Raw genomic sequence first — 24629 nt, 5'->3', positions numbered from 1 at the left:
TTTCTAAAAAAGTCCAGGTAATGTTCCTTTGTGGCTTTGCTAGGTACTCAGAACAAGAAGCTTCACCCCCCCTTCCCACTCTCCTGACAGGCTTATTTCTCATGGATGAAGGGGAACATGGGCTTGGCTGGGAATACCTGATGCCAGGGGTCCTATCAGGCGACACAAGCGTGTGTCAGTCCTCAAAGGGCATGGCTTACACCCGATCACAATGCCGCACTGCGGCTCTTACAGGTCCTTGGTTAAGAATTAGCTTGGCTTCTCAGGCTTTCTTTCCTTTTGTGGACACTTGTACATGTCTCACCAGACCCACATTCTCAGGCAGTCATGCACAGCTCACTAATTTTCTGTATGAATAGATGAAATTCTGCTGGGCGCCCATATTCTGCCCACTGGGAAATTTATACACAAACTCCCAAGGGCTTCTGGCCAATGATTCAGAAGTCTGAGAGCCCCAAGGTGAAAGGCTCCCTTAAGAACCTCAGAAAACCGTACCTGTCATCAATAGAGTCCACCTTCTCCTGGATGCGATCTGAGTTGATGTTCCCATCGCTCACCAGCCTCCGGCCAGTCTCCACCACAGCGTTGATCTTCTCCTCGTTGGCGTCCATGGTGGTCATGAAGTCCTCTTGCTTTTTAATTGCTGCTTCAGCTCCTTCCAAGGTGGTAGGCATTTCAGTGTGAGCCAGAACATACTCCTTATTTAATAAAAAGAGGAACAAATCATAGCAGATCAATGAAGGATCTCATTTTCCTGTGTTCTACATTTCCATGCAACATACTTCACAACACTTTCTTCATTACACTTACATGAAATAATTAAATCACATCAAATTAAAAGTTAGGAGGAAAAAAATCCAGTGGGACACTGTAACTGACCGAATTTCCCTCAGGGGTTAAATGCTCTAAATTTTTTTTTTCCAAAGTGAGTGAGGAAAGGAATCAAAGCTTTGTGTATCAGCCTCAAGGGTCCTCTCACGTGCCTATCAAGCCAACAGCAACATACCCTTCATACTCTCTCTTTGAGACAGTAACAGCCCTGAAGTTGGTGACTATCCTCAGCTGTTTTTATTTCTCTAATCTCTGCCTTGTGTCCTCAGGTAAAGTCCCTGACCCTTCTAGAGCAAGAAGACAGACTGGTCTCAAGAAAAAAAAAGATCCTCACTGTACTTTTTTTTTTAAAGAGATAGGGTCTCACCCTGCCACCCAGGCTGGAGTGCAGTGGCATAATCACGGCTCACTTCACCCTTGACCTCCTGGGCTCAAGTGATTCTCCTGCTCCAGCCTCCCCAGGAGCTGGGATTACAGGAGTGAGTCATCATGCCTGGCCCTCACTGTATCTTTTAAATTGGATCAATACCTCAATTATGAGGACATACTACGAACACATAAGAGATCCTCAATGGCAGCTGAAATCGAACAGTACTTTGTAAGACAAAGCAGCTCCTATGGAAACCTTCAATTCCTGTCCCCTACAATGTGGTGGATTTCAATGCCTTAAGAGTATGGGAAAAAAAAATCAGTCTCTAAATTATCCATATAATTCCATACAGGTGTGGTTTAAACCAGCTGCCCCAGCCAAAACATTTCAAAAGGCAGCCAGGGCTGCTTTCACGGAAAGGAAGCAAAGGCAGGAACAAACCTTACCTGGTTGTTAAGAAAGGCTTCGGCTTGCTTCGTGTCTCTGAGGAACTGCTGGTAGGCATGTGACTGGGATAGGAGATTTTGTCTGTTCTCCCACATCTTGTGGAGCTCGTTCCATCCAGTGTCCAGGGCCTGCAGCCGCTGCCGCAGAAACATGTACTGGGCGTCGGTCTGCCCCTGGGTGACCATCTCGCCCATGTCCCTCATCTTCTGGTAGTCCTCCTCGTAGTTGTCGATCTCGTTCTTGATGTTCTCGTGCTGCGTGAGCAGCTTCTCAGCCTCGGTCAGGGTGTTCGGCATGTCCTCCGAGGCGATCGCCGTCTGGGTCCTAGAGAGCCAGGACTGGAAGTCGTCCAAGTCCCGCAGGAACTGCTGCAGCTTGCTGGCCTCTCCCAGGGAGGCCTCTCGGTTTTTCAGGGTGGTCTTCATCTCCTCCCATACGTCGCTGATCTCGGCCAGCCGAGACAGGATGGCCTGGGCCTGGTCGGGGTGCTCGGACTCCAGCTTCTCCGCCTCCTTCTGCAGGTCACTCAGCTTTGCCTCAATGGCCACCAAGTCCCGCTCCATGCCGGTTAGCTTGCGCTGCAGGGCCATGACGCCAGCCAGGTCATTGCCCAGGTCCTGGGTGGACTCGATGACCTTGGTCTTTTCCCGAATCCAGGATTTGGTTTCGTTGCACTCGAGGTGGTAGTTCTGGATGCTCAGGGCAGACAGGAGGGCATCCTTCTTCCTGTCAACCAGTTCTCTGAACTGGCTCCACCTGTGAGCGCAGGGGCAGACAGCGAGTGTGAAAAAGGGAAGACTGACCATGGCTGGATTGCAAAAGGAACAGTGATAGGTTAATTCTGCTTATCTGTTTTCTCCATCTTTGCTTTGACTACATGCTTTTTTGGAAAATCATCTCACTCAAACTGTGAACACCAAATATAATGGAAATGGCTCAGGGATGCAGTGTAAATCTGGAAAAAGCCTGTCACGAAGAGGAATGTGTTACAGAGCTCCAATGTGAGCAATTACAACACGTCCATTCCCAGAGTCAATTAATTCATGTCTGCAACACACATTTTACACATCTCTGAACTCTACCTAATGAATGTTTTCCAAATCTAAGACTGATGGTAACCTTCAAAACTGGGGCCAGCTGCCACAACCTACTCAAACATGTTTACTCAACAGAAAGGTAAGACCAGAACAAAGGTCTGCCCTGACAATCAGGACTTTCATTGGCAAATTAAGTGTTAAACATGCTAGAGCCCTGTTCCTGAAGTTACTTTAGAATGGATAGCACAGGTGTCATCTTAATACCTTCTACACTGGACACAGGTCACACCAAGGCCCTAACTTTGGTGTGGAGAGGGGCAGGTGCTGGGCTGGCACAGATAATCCTCCTGCAACCAATGATGTTGCCCTGAGAGACACTTCTTACAAAACAATGATGTCAAAAGGCAGGTGCCAATGCCATGACATCAGTGTTGCAATGTCAATGACTCCATGTGGGAAATTCCCAACAGCAAAGCTCGATGAGTGACCTCACCCTCCCCAGCCCCACACGCGGGAGGCTGGGACGCTGCTGGCTGCGTGCTCACCTCGTGTTGAGTTTGTCCTGCTGGGCTTTGATTTCCTTCTCACTTGGGTGGCCGCTGTGCATCAGCTGGCGTGCAATCTGGTTCACCACTGCGACCCGGGAAGCCTGGTTATTCATTTCTGGTTCTAGGCTCTCAAATCTGAAACGGCAATTTGACAGGGTGGTCACCTCCCGGGCCACTGGTGGTCACAAGGAACAGGCCAGTGCCTGGCAGCGCCCTGCTCACCTGTGCTGGATGACCTCCAGATCCTCCAGCTTCTCTGGGATCTGCATGTTGTTGAGCCACTGCTCCTTTTCGTCGATCCAGAGCTCACAGGCATCAGCCTCGCTGAACATCTTGTACAGGGCCAGAGTGTCCTGGAGTGCCTGCTTCCGCAGCCGCGTCAGCTCTGCCACCTCCTTATACCGCTCCTCGATGCCCGACAGCCTGCCCCTAACGTCTGGAGACTCAGCATGCTCCTGGGGGAGGGCGCTGGCTTGCTCGTGCAGCGTGTCAAGGGTGGGCCTGTAATTGGCGATCTCTTCCGCCACGTCCTTGTGTTTCTTGACCAGAGACTGTGTGGAATACTCATCGTGGCCCACGTCGCTGCTGGAGACAATCTTGAGGATGTCCAGCATCCAGGCGTCAATGTCATCAGCATCTGCCTGGAACTGGTGCAGCAGGGAGGCCTCCTCCAGGCGCTTCTTCCGAATGGCCGAGAGCTGCTCTAGGTTGGCCCACTGCTCCCGGATGTAAATGATCCTCTCACGGATCTTCTCCAACCCAAAGTGCTCCTCCGCGATCATGTCTTCGCCTTCCTTGATGGCCTGCTCGAAGTGGCCACTGCGTCCGCTCATCTCATCCTCAAACGCCCGGTGCTTGCTGAGCAGGCGCATGACGCTGGTCAGGTCTTTCCCGTAATCGTCCGAGGACAGGATCTTCTCCTTCTCCCGTATCCAGCCTTCCTCTTCTGCCATCTCCCAGAAGAACTTCCAGAGGCGGCGGGACTCTTCCAGACGGGCCCTGCGCTCAGCCGCCAGCTGGCAAAGCTCTTGATAACAGAACTCCATGTGGGCCACGCGGTCTCGGATCACCTGGGGGTCGCAGGGCTTATAACCTGTTTAACATCAAGGAAGGAATGTAGCTGTGTGAGGGAGCTCAGCATGGGTGCAGGCTCACTGGCAGGCAGTGAGCTACACCCCATATTCTTAGGATTACCAGCTCACTGCTAAATCTAAATGCAGGGCTATGTGATAAGGCAATGGAACAACTTCTAATAACTTGACGAGAACAGGAGTGAGGGCAAAGATAAACATTTTTTTTTTTTTTTGGTCAAACCGCAGACACAGTGATCATCCTCCTGCAACAAAGCACTTGAATCATATGAAAAAGGCAGTTGCATATAATTGTTTCTAGAAATACACGAAGCATAAGCAAATCATTCTAAACATCCTCCAAAGAGAGGTATGTGCAACCAGCTGTGAAAGCCAGGAGCTGCTGGAACAGCCACACCAGGGTGTAGGTGCATGGCCAGAGAGAGACTGAGGTATGGCAAAATCTCATTGCCAAACATCAAGCCGCTCAAAGCAAAGCAGCATTTGCGTATTTAAGGAAAGAACATATCAATTCCAGAAAAACAAGATGGAGTTAGTGTTCAGAAGGCCACTCCACTGTATCTCTTTGTCCCATGACAAACCCAGCAGGAATGTATAGTGGCACAGTAACTTCAAAAGCCCCATTGTGTTTCTATAAATATGAATCTCTGGTGACCCGGAGGTAACGCTGGGAATGGGCCATCCTTACCTTCCCCATCTGTTGCAAACTTCTGGGCGGAGGCATTGACACCTCTCACCCGCTCTGCCTGGATGCCAATGTCTGCTTCAACCAGGGTGTGCTTCTGTAACAGGTCTTCCACACCAAGTAAGTGTTTGCCATAGTCTTGAGACAATACTAGCACCTGTGCACAAGAAGCAACCAAAAGGACATCTGTGACTATAGCCTTGACTTCAGCATCACATCATCTTTGGACAAGCAGAGAGCCAGCAATGAAGCTGTGCCTTCCCTCTAGTCTGCCGTGGACCCCACACCTTCAGGGGAAGATGATGGCCAACAAACCAGAACAAAACAAATCAAACCTGAAGGCCTGAGTCAGGAGAGCTATCACAAACTAAGGATCACCAAACTTGGAATAAGCAAGTCAAATCTACACTAAAAAGTGCAGAACAGAAGAAAAAGGTGGTGAGGGCCAGCAGGGGTGGGGGTGGGCGGATGTGCTGTATGAAAGATTCCAAAATATAAACTGGAGCTTCAAGAAGAAACCTTCAAGAAGAAACTGCAACAACTACTCAAAAATAAATAAATAAAGGTGATAGGCTTGGTCACTTCAAAGTTGAAAGAAATATTTTAGAAGTTGCTGAGCCTGTAAGTGAATGTTTTTCCTCTGTTAAGAGCTTACTGGTATGCCTCTACTATACTTACACAATCAATGGGAAAAGAATCTACTTGAAAAGCTTACAAGCCACATCTTTAAACCAATAAGGAGAGCAGGGTCAGGTGGCTGTCTTGCTTAGTAGACCCCAAGCAACTTCTAGGGTTTAAGTTTGAACCCACTGATATTTTCTTGTTTCTTCCATTAACCAGCGAAATTTGGTGGCCTCATTCTACATCCTCACCAGATGAGATTTCTACTTCACTCTTATTTCTGAGGAAGTCTCTGGACCAACTGAGTTACAATGTGCATCATGATTTATAAAATGAAAAGTCCCTCTCTGCTACATTTTACGAACATTTCTATTTTGAGAGGTCAAGAGAGACCAGACCTAAGAACATTGTAAATCTGGAAAAATAGGAGGGAAAACTGATGGTATCAGATGACCTTGCCCCTCTGCCAGGAACAGTCCAAGAGGTAGGCAACAGATGACAGCTTATATCCTGGGAAGGGAATCTCTTGCATAAGGTCAAGCTTGGGAACACAGTGTGCTCAGACAAAGGAAGCTTCATGGGACTGTCTGAAAACTGGCGTATTTTCTTCTATTGACAAGGCTAAAGGCCTCCCAGCTGGAGAACTGCTTGACATGGCTGAGCATTCCATGGCCTGCATCGGAGGACATGAACAGGTACAGGGCCATGGCATGATAGCAGGTCTCTTCCTGGGAAGGGGGAAAGGTTGGAACTCTATGCTAAGAGCAGTCAATAAATGGCATGACCAGCCCCTGCCATCCAGCCCATCCTATGATCTGTGCACATACTACCGCATTCCATCCTTGCAACAACTGGATAAGGTAGATAGTAAGTACAATCTCCATTTAAAGACCAAGAAGAGGGCTCAAAGAGGATTAGGCAACTCAGGCACTCACAATCAGAACTTTGGCTGCCTGGTTCCTGACCTCTCCTCTGTCCATGGCACCTACCACTCCTCCCTTCTCCCCATACCACCTCTCCAGGATCCCTGCCCAAAGTAGTACCACTCACTCACAGATCAATGAAACGGTAAGTTAGTTTAACCCTGAAAAATTAAAAATAAAGAAAACCACAATGTGATTGATTCTCTATACTGGAATATATCTAAGTTAGATCTAAGTCATAGAAACAGAGCTCTAGCTACTGAACTGGTCTTTACAACTTTTTCACACCTCACGTCTCATTTAATTCCTGAGCTAGCAATCTTCCATGGGTGACGTGGCTCCTCTCTAGCTGTACAGGTGGGCAGTTAGACAAGGCACACAGCTGTAAGTAGCGGTTTAGTGAATGAGTCCCAGAAAAGAGAGCCCTGGTTGGATCAGCTCTGTCCTCCTTCCTTTCAGTCAGGTTTTACCTTCATTTCATCCATCCAGTCCATAATGTAGAGCATTTCCTGGAATATCTTCTGCAGCCCCAGGTTCATCTCGAGCCGCTGTCTCCGGGCCCTGAGCAGTTCCAGTAGGTATTCCCAGAGCCGGATGACATTGTCCTTCCTCGCTGTGATGCGCTTGATGTCGTGGTAATTCTCGGCCTCGAGCTCCCTGGCCACGGCTACCACAGCCTGCACACGCTCCTCGTATGCGGCAATGTCTGTCTCAATGGCCTCATGCTTTTTTGTGGCGGCCTCAACTGCAGGAAGGTCAAACCCAAAGTTGTCCTACAGAGAAACGGAATGAAAAGAAGGAAAATAAAAAATCCACCCGGGCACAGTGGCTCATGCTTGTAATCCCAGCACTTCGGGAGGCCGAAGCAGGCAGATCACCTGAGGTCAGGAGTTCGAGACTAGCCTGGCCAACATTGTGAAACCCTGTCTCTACTAAAAATACAAAAATTAGCCGGGTGTGGTGGCACGTGCCTGTAATCCCAGCTACTTGGTAGGCTGAGGCAGGAAAATCACTTGAACCTGGGAAGCAGAGGTTGCAGTGAGCCGAGATGGCGCCACTGCACTCCAGCCTGAATGACAAGAGTGAAACCCCGCCTCAAAAAAAAAATCCCATTTCCCGCCCCCCCCACCCCCAAAAAGGAAACAGAACAGACATGAAATCTTGAGCACACATTAATCCCTGGTGGTCTTAAAGCTAAATCTGACTCCTGAGTCCCCCACCCCACTGGTCTCCGCCTTGAGCTTAGATGCCCTCCTCAAAGCAAACTAATAACTGCTCATTTTGCAGAGGGGCCCAGCTCATATCTAGTACCTGACTGAAAAGCTAGAGCAGGTGATAGCTTATATCAAGCCAGGTGGAAAAGCAAGCCATTTTTGTTTATTTCACAACCAGTCTAACTGCCTCATAGGATTAGTTGGTCAAAGATTAAAGAAAAGACAGAAACTGTTAGAACTTATTATAAATGTGAACAGTTCACACACACTCAATGGCTCTAAACAAACTCTGCTTGAGCTGCTTCCAAATCTATGAAAAGTTAGATAAATAGAAGTGTATATTAGAAATTACAAACATCCTCTTCATGGGAAGTGGCCAAGGTGACCTGACAGTTCCTCCAGAATAATGAATGCCAATAAGCAGCTGTCCTCTGGCCCTATGCCCCTGGGGATGGTCTGTGTTTCTAGATTACCCCAGGAACAGTCTTTTTAATAATGTCAAGAGCAGAACCTGAGACACCAGACGCTGGTTTTCGCTCAGCCAAGTCTCCCTCATAGCTGCCTTGCGATCAAATCTGCGGGCGAGCTGTTCCAGTTTCTCCTGTCTTATGAGCTCATTCCGCAAAGCCAGTTCTCTTTCGTGTTCCGCTTTTTCCAGTCTTTCCCAGGCCTACAAAAATGAAAATACACACACACACACACACACACACACACACAAACACAGTTTCCTGCAGTGTTCAAGGAAACTTCCATGACTACAGTCAACAGCTAGTATTTCTCAAAAGGACCTGACAACTTGAATGGGAAATCCCATTCCCACCCTCATTGACTCTTAAGCCTTGAGAAAAAAAACGGGTTTTTCTCTCAGTGTATCCTCATGGGAACGCTCTTCCATCATCTAAATCTAAAGATTCTGTGTTGTACTTGGAAAACAAAACTGTATATATGAAGCAATATAAAGTAAATTATAAATCTCTTACTTTGAGGAGAAATAAATTATCTTATAAATAGCTTTGATCATATAAAAAAGATAAACGATTTTTCTAAGAATTCATATGAATTTCTCATTCATTCCACCCCGAGCCACTTTTAAAAAATTGACACATCTGAAATTTCTTTCAAAATCCTCACCTATTGTCCATATTAAATTCATTCCTATGAAATGTATTTCTTCACCTAAAAAAAAAAAAATCAGGCCGGGCGCGGTGGCTCACGCTTGTAATCCCAGCACTTTGGGAGGCCGAGGCGGGCGGATCACGAGGTCAGGAGATCGAGACCATGGTGAAACCCCGTCTCTACTAAAAATACAAAAAATTAGCCGGGCCTGGTGGCGGACGCCTGTAGTCCCAGCTACTCGGAGAGACTGAGGCAGGAGAATGGCGTGAACCCAGGAGGCGGAGCTTGTAGTGAGCCGAGATTGCGCCACTGCACTCCAGCCTGGGTGACAGAGCGAGACTCCGTCTCAAAAAAAAAAAAAAAAAAAAAAATCAAACATTCCACTTAAAGGAATCTAAGTGGGGCCAGACGCAGTGGCTCACACCTATAATTCCAGCACTTTGAAAGCCGAGGTGGGAGAACTGTTTGAGGCCAGGAGTTCAAGACTAGCCTGGGCTATATAGTGAGACCCTGTCTCTATTAAAAAAGTTTTTTTTAATGAGCAGCATAAAGGAATGTAGTTCTGTACAAGTGACCAGAGTTCTAGATTTTTTCAAATTTCTTTCTAGTTGGAAATAATGCCTGCTGTGAATTTCTATCACTGCAGGCATAATAGGCATGATGATTAAAATTGCTTATTTGACAGCATCTCTAATGGAAGAAGCCAACATTCTAAGCCCCACAACTACTATGATTCCAAACACATGAAACAAAGTTTTAATTTCTCCTTTCTGTAATTTAAAGATGTTTGAAACAATTGCCTCAGATGAGAAGTGATACGTATCTGAGTAGCAAGGTATATAGCCTACGCCAAGCTGGTTTGATAAAATCTAACATTGCTCCCTGAAGCTTCCAGCAGCCTAGCTTGGTACCATTGTTTGCTTGGTCCTTTGCCACACCTGAGCACCAGCTGCCAACTGTCAATTCGGCAGGTGGGGACAGCCGCTTCCAGTCTCTTGTCCTCTTAGCAGTCGAGACCTAGTGATAGAACCTGAAGCCTCCAGGAGGTCAGGGCCCATGCAGAGTCCAGATCCACTTTACCTTGTTGATGTCAGAGATGAGCTTCCCCTCCCGGGGCATGTAGACCTTCTGGTTGTTGGCCCTCATCTTGCTCTGAATGGTGAAGAGTAGCACTTCCAAGTTCCCCTTCTCAGTAAATCTAAACACAGGGGAAAACATTCATTTGGTACTGGAGAAAAAAAAATTTCACACAGTCATGCATTTTAAAAACCATTTAACTCTGGTCTGACTTATGTGAAATGCATGTCAAAGAGACATCAGTAGGTTACTTATTGGCTATTACAAACCTTGAAACATACCAAACCGTGGAATTTCTTTGTGGTTGTTTGTTGTTGCTGACACTTATATTTGAGGGTGTCAAGGGCATGCAATACTCTTTGTATTCACTTCAATCAAGGTTTAAACCCCAAATCCTGGACAATGGACTTACTTCATTCATTCAGTGTAGCTGAATGCATTCAACACGGATTATTTCAAATGTCTACCTAATGTAATTTTCAATGGGTTTTAGAGACCTTACCAAGATATATGCAACTGAGTTTTCAGAAAAGAAAAAATGACTTTGGAACTATGGTAAGCAATAGATAAGGTGTACAATCCTTATTCAACAATTATGAACTTAAAAAAGATATGAAAAGAATCAAACTGTTTTTTGGGTTACAAAACCTGATCTGAACTGTTATGAAATTATTTATTGTCTTTATCTAATGCAATGTGAATATTTACACATTTTGCTACAGATACTTACTGGGCTTATGGGCTATTGCCTTAGTCCCATCTGGGGTCTTATACAACATATGAGCTATGCTGTTTTTTTTAAAATCCAAAAATTATGGAATCCTGAAACACACTAGGCACAATGGTTTTGGATAAAGGGTTGGGGACTTGTACCATTTCTTAGAATTCTCATATATCCTGTATGTCAATGGCACATTTCTATTGGGAAAGGCTCAGAGAGAGCATGATCTATCATAAATCTCAGCAACACAGAATCAGATGAAAAGGAGTAGGACAAGCTACTGAGAGGCATTCAGTTAAGTGATGAGATTACTGAAATCAGAACATAGGGGTCTGTTGGCTACAGTAACGTGTCTTTCCATATTAATGATCACACTACAATATGCATCTTACTTGGGTGGTTTCTCCACAGTGCGGTAAGTGTTGAATGCCTGAAGCTGCTGTTGAACCCCAACCAGTGAATTGGCAAATTTGCGATTGTTCAGAATGATGATGGTTTGTTCAATCCATTCCAGAAGGTCAGAGGCAAGTGATTCATACTTTTCAATCATTTTTTCTGTTTCAATAGCATTGTCAAGCACCTGTAAACAAGGGACAGAAAAACTGAAAAGATCACGTCGCTCCGTAAGTTAAATACCATTGCAACCCTATACGAGTGCATGTACACAAAATGACTGGCTTTGAAACAGTTTGGCTGGCTCTGAAACAGTTGACCGGCTTTGAAACAGTTCAGCTGCACCTGGGCACAAGCATTTTAACTCAAGGAACCAACTGCTAAGAGGGGCCCAGACTGTGATTATTATTTGTCAGCAATGACAGCTTAACTGTAATTGGTTCTGTAACTTCCCAACCCCCAAGCAAAGAGACTCTGAATGATTTCTGTAGCCTAACATCTGAAATCCCTAGAGAAACAAAAAGGGCTCAATTTAGCTTGATCCTGTCCCATAAATGCCCATTAATTTTTGACTTCACTGCATTGAGAGGACAATGTCATCTGGTCTGAGGTGTTTTGAAAACATGGCAGGTGAACATCAGCCAAATGAGAAGTAAAAAGCACGATGCTGGGGCCTTTTCAACTGTGGTAAGTAGGATGTCACACCCATGACGTTAGGCAACTCGATCAGCTTTCCAATACCCAATTTCCTGGAGCGGTTGAGGAGAAAGATGTTGCTGGGTTTGAGACAGCCCCCAGATCCTTTCCTAAATATGGTGGCCATCTCTCCCACCTCTTGTTACCCTTCAGGATGAAGAGGCTTCCGCTGATTTCCCTACCATCTGGAGAGTCCACTACAAATTGAGATTGGCAAACTTTATGAGTGCATGGGAGAATGAGGGCTCAATGAACCTTAATTATGTCTCATAACTCACAAAATTGGCATGAGCTCACCTTTCCAATTCGTTTTCCTTCAACAGCCAAGGCCTTCATCTTAGAGAAGTAGTGGTAGTAAGTCACCACATAAGTGATTATGGACTTCTCATCAGGATGGTCCACGCTGATGTCTGTAACCCAGAGAAGACTGTTCAGTGTGTTGCATGCTACTGTGCCCCACTCAGGCAGCAGGAACAAATGCAACGACTGCTGGTCAACATGGAACAGTGCAGCATCTTTGCGTTTGTACTTGAGCGTTCTGCCATCAGTGCATTAATTACAAGGATAATGAGGGTAAAACCATCTCACTGATTCCCCATTATGTGAATATTCATGAAACGCCTTCCACAGACACATTAATTCCTCTCCTTGCCCTACTACCATACGGGGTTAGCTCTGCTTGAGTCCTCATTGCTGCCTACAGGAAAAGCACCGCCCCCCGTCACTCAGTCTTTGGATATCTTTATCTCCTTGTTACCAGCATCCAGCAGCTAGTCACTGAGTCTGAGGTGGGATGACCCTTATTTATGGAATCCTTATTGTTACTCACGGTTCAGACCCATCCTGTCACATAACCAGCCCCGTAACAATGGCTCCCTCCACCAGCTTTCCCTACTACTCGATTTCCTTCACATAGTGCAACCAGATTGATCTTCCAGAAGCACAGCTGTGAACACAGTTCCTCCTAGCTCAAAATTACTCAGTCTGAAGAATAAAGTATAAGCGCTTCTGTCCTCTAGAATCTGGCTATAACTTTTCTTCCCTTTTTTCCATCAATTTGTCAAATATTCACCTGGCTTCTTTTAAATGTCAAGCATTGTTCTAGACATTTGTAAATTTTATAGCCTACTACCTCTCAGACACTGTATTCCTTATTAAATTTTTTGAGACAGAGTCTCACTCTGTCACCCAGGCTAGAATGCCGTGACATGATTATAGCTCACTGTAGCCTCAAACTCCTGGGCTCAAGCAATCCTCCCACCTCAGCCTCCTAAGTAGCTGAAATTGCAGATGAGAGCCACTGCAGCTAGCACTGTATCTCTGAATCAAACTTGACCATTCACCATTACCTATACACACCACATAATTTCCAATATGCCTTCCTTAACTTATGACTTCCCTTTGTCTGAAATGGCCTTCATGACCCCATAACTTTCTTACTATCCGTCAAGGTCCATTTCAAAAGTTACCACCCAATACAACCATTTATGATCCCTACAGCTGATATTATTGTCTCCCTCCTCTATTCCCTTGGGGCTTTGTGTGGACATATAGTCCACCTTTTGCCAGGTTATGATTTTTTATGTAGGTTTTGTTTGCCTCACAAAATTCAGTCCCCAAGGGTAGAAGCCTGTCCGGGCAAGCCCCTATGCCACTCCACCTACCACATTCCCGCTGTGCTGTCCTGCATAAAGCAGGTGGTCAATAAATAGGTACTGAGAGAAGGAACAAACAACTTAAAATGGCAAGTCTTTGAAGTTTGGCAATATTGAGTAAAGCACTCAACTTGGGATAGATTGTGAAGAGAACACAAAGGACAGCGCTCAACAGGTATTACCAGGCTCTTTTTCAATATACATTCATAAATACGCCCCCATTCCTATTGCCACCCCTGACAGCCTTGTATGGAGCAAAATTGTTTCTCTTAATTTAAACAAGAGAACATTAGGACACAATGCTGGCACGCTCCCTGCCCAGGGTCACTAAGGCAGCCAGTGGTGGTGAGGGCCAGAATCACAGCTACTGTTCCCTACCCCAGGGCTCCTGTGTCTGCTCAACCCGTCAAAGTGTGCACAAAGGAGAGTGAACTGGAGGACAGCCAGAAAAAAATGCCAGTGTAGGTATCCAATTTAATCAACACAAAATGTCAACAAAACTCAAAGAAGTGAGAAGGTAAAACTTTTTATTTAACTTGTCTACAAGTATATTTTAACTGATGCTCTTTGGAGCCCTGGACAACTAATAATCAAGATCAAACCCACAGGACAAAAGTGAAATCAGCTGCCATTTTTAGCTCCTTGTCTTGTGATCTGGGGAACAGCAATCCCCCTTTTCATACTGGGCGGTGATTGAAAGATTAACTAATGAGCAAGTTATTAAAAAATGTTGTCACTGCAATAGGGAAAAAAACGTTCTTTATCAAAGCACAAAGAACTAGGGCTAAGGAAAAGTTCCTTCCCATAGTAAGATAGGGGTTAAGCATGAAGATTTATCGAAACCCAAGGAATTTTAGTTTTCTGTTTATATTGAGAAACCATTTAATGGGTTAGTACAAAGATAATTTTATCTCAGCTTCCTGTAGCCAACATATCAGTGAATCTGATGCATTGGAAAATAGCAAGAAGCCTGCTGCCAGCCTCATGACCTTGATCTGCCTTTGGGGAGTTAAACTTCCTGTTCTATATTTAAAAGAACTTTAAACTTTCACTCACATACACATGGTTTTTTTCCTCTCTAATATTTGTTCACAGCTGAGAGGATCTATAAATCTCCAGCACTACAAACAAATCCTGATATTTTAAATGCTTCTCAAAATTAGAAAAAGTTCCTATGAGAGCTCATGTTGAAATGAAACCCAGAATTAGGATTTTGTTAAGCAAGGGAGCTACAAGCTGGGGGACTGCTCCAAACAGGTCAGCTCCAAGTTACACAGGGACTCACAGAGTAAAGAGGGATTAGTTCCATGCAGAGAATGGGATGCAGCTGTAAGAAAGGACTATGAGTGCTGCTCCTTCCATCCCTACACTCCCCTTTCCAAATGTGCCTTCCTCATTTAAACTCTTACTTGCCCATTAGCAAAGAACAGCCTCGTAACAAGGCCCCTGCCTGCAATCTCCACCCATCCTCATCCACCCTGCTTGCCACCTTCGGATAAATGTCAGCCAACAAGCATTCACTGAGAGCCTATGCCAGGTTTTCTACTTTTCTACTTCGAGCACAGCTGCTAAGAACCTTCAATGACTCCCTGCTGCCTGTTGCCCCTATGGAGATCCCATCCACTAACAGTAGGGAATAGTGGTATTCCTTCCTCTTTCCTGGTTCTGCACCTTTGCTCATGCTAGTAGCTCTGCCCGCACACGCTCTCCTTCAGACTCTGTTTAAATCGTATTCATCTTTCAAGGCCTTTTAGAGTGTCACCCTTTCCACAAATCCTCAAAAAATTCCCAAACCAAAATTAAGCTCTTCCTTTGATAATTCCCAAAGCATGTTGTACAAATGAAACATACTGACACAAAACAGATTTTACATTAACACCTGGATCGTAGAGATGCTAAAAATCCCACCTGTAATCCCTCGAGTCCCTACCTTCGGGGTCCAACAGTTTAGTGAGGCCGAGGTGCTGCTCTGCCAGATTAAATGCATTCTGCAGGTTGTAGTGTGCGTTAGATTTCTTTAGTTTATCAAAATCTATCAGGTCAGGCCTGTGCAGAACAACAGTGGAACACAACAAAAATCATGGCTTGAAAAGAAATATGACCAATGAAACATGACTGTTACTCCAAAAAGGTTAAAATCACCACTTAGTGGAGTAAAATTCTGAAATATACTATTATGGAATCATCAAACAATGAAACCTGATTTTTGAATAAACACTACAAAGTTTATTAAGAAAAAAGAGATTAAGGGTGAACTTGTCTATTTTGTTTGGAAGAATTTATATATTCTCCCATATTTTCCTCACATGGAATGCAGAAATTTCCACCATGGTGCAACAGTTAAGGCAACGGATATGGAAAAGTCACCCAAACCTGCTATGGAAGGACAGCAACCTTTTACCCCATGATTGCTAGGATGATTTGTATGGACTTACCGGTGTTTGTGTATCAGTGCATTGAAGGCCATGCCGTCCCTCCAGCTAGTGGTGAAATTGTGAATGTTGACATTGGGGTACCTGCCAAGGACAAAGCAGAAGGGAAAAGCAACACAATTACCACATGGAGGTTTATACTTTTGCCAAGTGCTTTGTTAATAAAAAGTCTGTAAGCATTGTAAAACCTAAAGCAGTGAATATCACTAAGGACAATCAAGTCAGAACAAATAACCCGTCAACTCGAGCCTGCCATAAAATAAAAATAAAACATGCATCCACGTGGCTTTTCTTGCTTGGTAATTCAGTCTCACAAAAGATGTGAACTGTGTCGTAGATTTAAAACACTACTCTTACTTAGGAAAAAGTGACGACAACCTAGACACTTCTGAGGCCTCTGCTTCCACTGGCTTTCTACTCTACCTAAAAAGACACCAGGACCTGCAGTCCCTTGTCACACATTACTTTGGGACAAGAAGTGGTGGGACAATCTGTTCATGTGACACTCAGCTTTCCTCCTTCCATATGCCACTTAACTGGATGAAGTTTGTAAAAGTAGTACCTCCCTGAAAAATTTATGTGTGAAACTTACCCATAATGAATCAGCTATTCTATACCGTATTGACTATTAATAACTTTGTATCAGTGGCTGATTAAAGGTTCATACCTGACTTGACCCTTTTATTAGGCCATAAGCTCTTTATAGACATGATGACTTTTCAGCTAGCTCTCAGAATGGATGGAGTTCTGATTTTCATATGCTGAATTCATGTTCATTAGAGTTACATCTATACTTAAAGTAGTTCTGACGGTAAATCTAATTAACCTAAAATCGAGTCTCAGTAAGTACCTATGACCTTTAACCAATTTGCTAAGAACTCGAAGCCTTAGCATCAGTTGAGTCCTAACAATAGTAAGCAACAAAAAAGATGTCGTTCTCTAAAAACAGCTTCACTGAAATTTCAATGAAAAAATAAAAGGGAAACTGACACAGATAATATTAAAAGGTTATGCTATTGTTTACTGTGCAAAGAAAGCTCCCCAAAACAGAAATTAAAGGGTGAAGAAAACCTACAACTGTATTCTTAAAATATCATGGGTATGATTCCTAAGCACGCTTCCAGGGTTTTCAAATTTAAAATATAATGCTCTCTAGAGCTTCCTTAATAAAGAGAAGGAGACTGATTATGAAGACAGGACAGGTCTAAAGTATAAATTAGAGCTCCTTTCATTCTGAGAGCTAATTGAAAAGTCGTATCAACTGCTTACGAGTTAACAAGACTTCCCAATGGAAGCAGTGGAAAAGATACCTGTCAACACCTTCTAAGTGATGACTGCAGTGGAATTCAGTCCTGGAAGAAGCAGCCCCAATGCCCTCTGCATTCACACTCACCCAGCTGTCTTCATCTGGCACCACAACAGCAATGCATCCTTGGCAGATTTCTTCTCTTTGTTGTCTTCAGTTTCCACACTGATATCTTGGATCTAAGATTCACAAAGAAATATTAGACAAATAGATGGGTCAGCTGCCTCAAAGAGCCACTGAAGAACAGGTCTGCATATACATAAAGAATAAACTGTAGATCAAAGCTTTGCCCTGCAGATGATCTACGCTGTCAATGAAAACTGCTTCCTGAGTTTTCATTCCTGAGTCTGGGCTCACTTCAGAAACACAACCAGAACTACGTTTTCTATGTCGCACAGATAGAAGGCTGACGGGACTTCCCAGCACCTATCGGAGGTCATTTCTACCCCTGAGACAGCCCATCTTTCCAGTGAGAATCTAGCACAGTGGTTCATACAGTGCATCTGGAATCTCACCAGACCCCAAGAAAAATACTGAGTTCAGTTTTTTTCTAAGTAAACATTTTTCACACCAGGTGCAACCTTCATTGATGAGGGCACTATGTGCACCATTTCCAAACTATTAGAGCAAGTGTGGGCTTAAACGCTGTGCTTCCATGGTGCGCATTCATAAGCCGCTCAGAGGCAGCATATTTGCAACATTATACACAAAGCCTGGTCAGCTGGCACCAAAGTCAGACTGCCTGGATGTGAATTCAGGCTCCATCACCTACCATGTGCCCTTTGGCAGGTTCCCTAGCTTCCCCATCTGAGGAATGAAAATAATAACAGTGGCTAATCTCACAGCGCTGTTATGCACTTAAATGATATAACGAAGTGCAGAGCTCATAATAAGGGTCCGTGAACGTTAGTTCTTAGATAAGGCGCCAACTGCCAGCTACGTAATTTTAGACAAATGCTCCAAATACACTTTTGTCTATTATATGAAAGGTTCTTCTTGTATAGTAAAATGTGGAATGGAGTCAGGAGTGGATGGTGCTGGCCAGGAGTCCATCCATCGCCTCCAGCTGTAGTCATTTTAAGCTTCTCTGCTCTGTCATGCTCCCCACTACCTTCACTCCATTCAATCTACAAACACTCCCCACAATTCTTTTTGAAAAAGAGAGAAAATGAAGACAAAATATATAAATACAGGATTAAAAAGTTAGAAACTTTCAACTAGGAAGAACATGTGGGAATTGAAACAACTACATGAAAAAAAAATTCTCTATTTTTAATTGTGTTAAGAAGGTGAAGCCTGAGTCTGTATAAACCCCAGTCTCTAATATTAGGATCATTAGCTCAAGTGCAGAAAGGGAATGTGGAAGAACAACCCTCACTCAAGGGGTGAGAGACAGGCTCACCAGGAAAGTCAGGCTGCAACTTTACACACAGTAACCCATTGGCTTTCTTATGCTTCTGTGTGAAGAAGGGCATCTGTTTCCAGATTTGCCCATATGGAAACAAAGTCTACGCTTCTGAAATGAAGACAGCTCCCTATTTAAACTAGGCAAACTTAGAGACTTCCACTCCAGTTTCTCACCATCTTTTACTTTTTTTTTTTTTTGAGACAGTCTCTGTTGCCCAAGCTGGAGCGCAGTGGTGTGATCTCGGCTCAATGCAATCTCCGCCTCCCAGATTCTAGCGATTCTCTTGCCTCAGCTTCTCAAGTAACTGGGATCATAGGTGCTTGCCACCACACCTGGCTAATTTTTGTATTTTTAGTAGAGGCAGGGTATCATCATGTTGGCCAGGATGGTCCCAAACTCCTGATCTGAAGTGATCCACCCGCCTTGGCCTCCCAAAGTGCTGGGATTATAGGCGTGAGCCACCGCACCTGGCCCTTATACTCTCTTTTAAAGGGGCAGCATCATAAAATCTGTGTCATCATCAGTATTTAATGGACACCTCTATGCACATATATGGCAGGCCATATCCTGGTAGCAATGAGAGCACACGCACACACACACAAACACACACTGGGAAGTTGTAAAACCGTATATTCAGGAGCTGGGGGAAGGAGAGACCGTTATAGATACACAGGGAAGCTTGACCCTATATATCTACAAGGATATGTTGAGTATCCTTATAGATATGCTGGATATCTACAGCTGGGCCTTGGCTGATTCATAATCATATTATTTTTGTGGAATAGGTAATGTTTTAATAAAGCTTCTGGAGAAAGCTGAGTCACGTCAGACAACAACACTGCAGGCCACGCGGTAACATCAGCAGCCTATGACTCTCACCTCAACAGAAAGGGAGAAAATACACATCAGCATTTGTAAGTTGAATTATAGGAACAGGCAAACTGGCAGGAAGTAAATTAGTCAATGACTCAAAGCAATTCACGCTGAGAATCCTGAAAGATGCTGACCCACTGTCAAGACAGTTGAGTCAGGATGGCCTTCCATGCTCTGATTATTGCAGGCCAAAGGTAACAGAAATACAACATTTTACTCCATAAAACTGGGGTGAAGCTTGAGGAATGTCCTGCTAATAATTTCACCTCTGTTGCCATAAGACACAAGAGCAGTAACTAGTGGATTCAATGGCTACTCCATTTTCAAATCATTCAGGAACTAAATGACAGAAATAAGAGTTCTGTCTTGGGAAAAATGTCTTTGATTGCTGTAATTAACTCCTTTAATGATGTTGTACCATCTTCAACAGTGGTTCTCTCTTCAGACCTACTTAATCAGAATTACTAGGGCTGGGCCCTGGGAACCTGAATTATTAAAAGGGTTTCCCAATGGCATCAGATGATCAGCCAGCTTGGGAACCAGCCAGTCAGGAAGCTATTTCTTCCTGTAACTCATTCTAGTCCCCTACCCCGTCCTCCCACATATATAATCACGACACTATCTGAAGCCCAATCCTAGGGCAAGTGAGAAGGAAAAGGGATTGTTCACAGGCTGATTTCAGAGTTTCAATAAGAAAACAAAGCAAGTTATAATTTGATTTTTCGTTTTTCTTTTTTGTGTGAGGTTTTTGTTTACCCAGAAAAATCAAACAGATCTTTATTAAAGGGGCAGAACAGGAAGGAATGGCAAGAGAACACAGTCACTGAGGAGACAGGACTGTTAGAATATTTGTTTGCAGAGAAACCTGACACTATGGTACAAAGTTGTTCCTGCCTTTCCAATTTTAATTGGAATGCATGAGTACGAAGCATGCGCCTGGAGAAAGAACCAATAATCAGGCCCGTGGTGCTGCACAGTCCCAAAAGGCTGAGTGCCCTCTCTTAAGGGGTCAGAGGCACCCACTATAGCCCTGGCTGGCTGTGTCATCAGGGGCAAGGGTTCAAATTTCTGTGGGTCCCCGATTTCTTCATAAAGTGAAAGAAGTGGACAAAATGACCTTGAGAGTACCTTCTGGCTTACAATACTTCTATACTTAGAGCCTTCCTCCTCAAGTATAACAAAACCCATAAAATCATCATCCATTCAAAGAAACACAAGAGTTTTGTACTTTCCTCCTGCAAACTGCTTCCTCACATCCAAAGAGAATGAGAAGGTGAAAATAGAGCCCACACACATGCCATAACCCTCAACAGCTTTGCCAAAAATTGTTCTGTAACACATGTCATAGTTGAGTGAAGTTGAGGCAGTCTAAGCTAATAACCTAGCATTGGCCACATCCTTATACCTTTGCTCCTGAGAGCCAAGCAGCAGAGACGAGATGTTTAGAGCAGGTGCCAGCAAAGTGCCAGGCTGGGATGCAGCCTAGAAGCCACTGGGCCACTGAGACGCATCTGACAGGAGAGCTAAGATTATCAGGGCTAGTACAATTACAGGAGGATGTAGTAGCTTCCACATGCCTACAAGGCATTCAATTCTGAGGGCTGGATATAACGCACATGACTCTGAGACGTGCTTTCAACCTGGTCTTCCTGATCCCTCTGACAAAGGGAGGCCAGCTCTACAAGGATGCTCATACCTGAGAGGTTGGCCTAAGTTCTGACCAACCCTGGGCAGAGACCCTTACCTGGAAGCGCAGGATGATGGTCCAGATGAGGCCAAGGGTCAGCCGGTGGTTTCCATCCACGATGTCATGGGACCCCATGTTCTCAAGATGGACTCTCTGCTCCTTCAGGAACTGAAGGGCCTTGTCCACATTCTCTAGGCAGTGGATGCGCATTCGTCCCTTGGTGGGTTTAGGCTAGAAACAGGAGAGCAGAGGCGGAGACACATCACCCAACAGAGTAGAGATGAACCCCGAGTTACTGCCTAGTCACATGGGCCCATTCATGCAATGCTCTCCTGCTCCGAACAGAACATTAACAAACACGTGTACTCATTAAGTCCAAGGATGGTATTTACCTAACAGCCGCAGAAGAAAAGTTTACTTAAGTGGATGGCAACTGATTCCTTTTTAGAGATTAGTTGTGGAGCTATATAGTTTACAAATGAGCATTTGTTTAAGTTCAAGGAAGAGAGAATCCAATTTTTATGGAGAATTTCAGCACTACTGCTGCCATCCATACAATTTTTTTTGCAGCTGCATGACAAAACACCTGTGAGGATTTTCTGATTACTTGGAATGTAAAATTAGGTTTGCCACCTGCTGGCAACCCTTAAGGTTGGCTCAAAATGAAAACAGGGAACACAACCATCAAATCAGAATAATTTCCAAGTGGTGGTTGTGTGCGGAGGGATGGGGTGAAGGTTAAATAAGAAGGTGTAACTTACTGAAAAGAAGGGGAAAAGGGAAAAAAATGAGTGTAATGCAATTTAAATACCCCAAATGTTTCTTCCCTTTACCCCCCCAGTTTTACAAAATGTAAAAGAGGCCGTTGGAAGGTGAACATTTTAAATAAAACAAACAAACAAAATACATATATATAGAGACAGTAGATAATGCGTATGTGTATATATACATCTACTATAAAATATACTATTATAAAAGTATATATACATCTACTATAAAAGTATACAGACATCTACTATAAAATATACTAAAACCTTAAGTTGGGCCTAAACTATTCAAATGCACTTATACATGGATTTTTTTCAATAAATAAACTGGAAAACTTTTTAGAGATTTGTGACAATTTGAAAAGATTCAAACGAATGGCCTAGCCTGGAAATAACAGAAAGATTAAGAAAAAGGTATGTCATGAATGCATAAAATATATGTAGATGTTAGTCTATTTTATCATTTACTACCACAAAATATATACAAATCTGTCATAAAATTAAAAATTATCAAAACTCATACACACAAACACAGACTGGAATGGCACCATTTGTGCAGTATTAAATCTTGGTATGCACCATACTACTATAATAATTTCAGAGCCATCTCTAACTCCTACTGCGATGAGCTCAAGTATTGTTGAGTGCCTACTTAAAATGCCTATGACGCTAATCATCTCCACATGGTCTCTCTAGTACACTGGGTATCACAGTAAAAAGCCATCTTTCACAGTTCTTGTGTATTTTTCACAGTGTCTAGTGCAATACCGTAAACCTTGACTAATATCATGAGACCCGAAGTGCCACTAGTGATGCTGGAAGTACTGCCAAGAAGCAGAGAAAAGTCATGACATTACAAGAAAAGGATGAACTGCTTGCTATGTATTGTAGATTGAGGTCTACAGTTGTGGTGGCCCACCATTTGAAGACTAAGAAAAGGAAATTTGTGAAGCCATCCCTGAAGCTACTACACCAGCAGATGCAAAGACCTTGCACTTTTTTTGTGAAATATCTTTTCATCTCATATTGAAAATGCAGCTTTTGGCTGGGTGCAGCAGCTCATGCCTGTAATCCCAGCACTTTGGGAGGCTGAGGCGGGCAGACTGCTTGTGCCCAGGAGTTTGAGACCAGCCTGGACAACATGGCAAAACCCCGTCTCTACAAAATAAATAAATACATAATTAATTAATTAAAAATGCATCTTTTATGTGAGTGCAGGATTGCCATAAGAGGCATACCTAAAGACTAATATGATTTGAGAAAAAGTGAAGTCATCATATGACAATTTAAAGGCATAGGAAGGTGAAGGATCTAAGGCTGGAGAATGTAACACCAGCAAAGGATGGCATGACTATTAATATTTAATTGGGTAGCCCTCAGAACCAGGAAAGGTTCACAGAGCTCCCAGTCTGATAATTTCAGAAACAGGTTTGGCTTAAAAAATGTCAAGTAGTTGGGAGAAGCAGCTTTTGCTGACCGAGAGGCAGCAGATGAGTTCCCAGGCGCCATTAAGAAAATCACTGAAGAAAAAGTGTATCTTGCCTCAACAAGTTTTTAATGCAGATGAAAGTGCCCTGTTCTGGAAAAAAATGCCACAAAAGCCTAGTAAGAGAAAGAGAGGTGAGCACCAGGACTTAAGGCATAAAGGGATAGGCTAACTCTACTGTTCTGTGCAAATGCAGTTGGGTTTATAACCAGGACTGCTCTTATTCATAAAGCTGCTAACCTTTGAGCCTTCAAGGGAAAAAATAAATACCAGCTGCCAGTCTTTTGGTTGTATAAAAAGAAGGCCTGGACAATGACAACTGGTTTTCTGAATTGGTTCTACTGATGCTTTGGTTCCTGAAGTCTCAAAGTACCTTGCCAGTAAGAAGCTGCCTTTTAAAGTTCTTTTGGTATTGGACAATGCCCCCACCCAGAACCCCATGAGTTCAACACTGAAGGCACTGACATGGTCTACTGGCCCTCAAACACAGCATCCCTAATTCGGCCTCTAGATCAAGGGGTCATGAGGACTTGTAAGGCTCATTACTACACAAAACTCTATGGAAAGGTTTGTCGATGCTATGGAATAGAATCCCTAACAGAGAGAACATCATGAAAGTCTGGGAGGACTACACCACTGAAGATGCCATCATTGTTACAGAAAAAGCTGTGAAAGCCATCAAACCTGAAACAATAAATTCCTGCTGGAGAAAACGACGTCCAGATGTTATACAGGACTTCACAGAATTTATGACAGAGACAATGAAGGAAATTATGAAAGAGGTTGTGGATATGGCAAAAAGGTAGAGGGGTGAAGGTTTTCATGATATGGATCTTGGAGAAATTCAAGAGCTATCAGATACCACATCAGAAGAATTAACGGAAGATGACTTGATGAAAATCAGTATCTCCAAAAGGATGAAAAATGATGAGGAAGCGGATGTAAAAGCAGTACCAGAAAACAAATCGAATTTATTCCAAGGGTTTCAATTATTCAAGACTGCTTCTGCTATTTCCATAAAGTTACACCAAGTGTGCCTGCCTCTTCTGCCTCCCCTTCTACCTTTTCCACTTCTACTACACCAAGATGGCAAGACCAACCCCACAACCTTCCTCCTCAGCCTACTCAACGTGAAGACAAGGATGAAGACATTTATGATGATCCATTTCCACTTAATGAATCTGCAAATATATTTTCTCTTCCTTTTCTTAATAACATTTTCTTTTCCCTAGCTTACTTTAAGAC

At 43.8% G+C, this 24629-nt stretch overlaps 1 protein-coding gene across 4 annotated transcripts in view; it reads right to left on the bottom strand.

Moving 5' to 3' along the window:
• Nucleotides 1–24629, bottom strand: part of SPTBN1 (spectrin beta, non-erythrocytic 1) — a 214132-nt gene that overhangs the window by 36621 nt on the left and 152882 nt on the right. For all 4 annotated transcript variants that reach the window (XM_030827597.1, XM_030827598.1, XM_030827599.1 and 1 more), the window contains 14 exons: nucleotides 21189–21362; nucleotides 17251–17342; nucleotides 15861–15941; nucleotides 15356–15471; nucleotides 12068–12180; nucleotides 11074–11261; nucleotides 9964–10081; nucleotides 8279–8437; nucleotides 7024–7326; nucleotides 5013–5166; nucleotides 3456–4326; nucleotides 3231–3368; nucleotides 1648–2404; nucleotides 496–698 (listed from right to left, as the gene is read on the bottom strand). In XM_030827597.1, the coding sequence (XP_030683457.1) occupies nucleotides 496–698; nucleotides 1648–2404; nucleotides 3231–3368; nucleotides 3456–4326; nucleotides 5013–5166; nucleotides 7024–7326; nucleotides 8279–8437; nucleotides 9964–10081; nucleotides 11074–11261; nucleotides 12068–12180; nucleotides 15356–15471; nucleotides 15861–15941; nucleotides 17251–17342; nucleotides 21189–21362 (3467 nt within the window). The remainder of the gene's footprint in view (nucleotides 1–495; nucleotides 699–1647; nucleotides 2405–3230; nucleotides 3369–3455; nucleotides 4327–5012; nucleotides 5167–7023; nucleotides 7327–8278; nucleotides 8438–9963; nucleotides 10082–11073; nucleotides 11262–12067; nucleotides 12181–15355; nucleotides 15472–15860; nucleotides 15942–17250; nucleotides 17343–21188; nucleotides 21363–24629) is intronic.

The sequence above is a fragment of the Nomascus leucogenys genome, chromosome 14 (genome assembly GCF_006542625.1).
Source record: "Nomascus leucogenys isolate Asia chromosome 14, Asia_NLE_v1, whole genome shotgun sequence".
Taxonomy (NCBI): domain Eukaryota; kingdom Metazoa; phylum Chordata; class Mammalia; order Primates; family Hylobatidae; genus Nomascus; species Nomascus leucogenys.
Note: the sequence above shows the minus strand (reverse complement) of the source record. Positions and strands in the feature narration are given on the sequence as shown.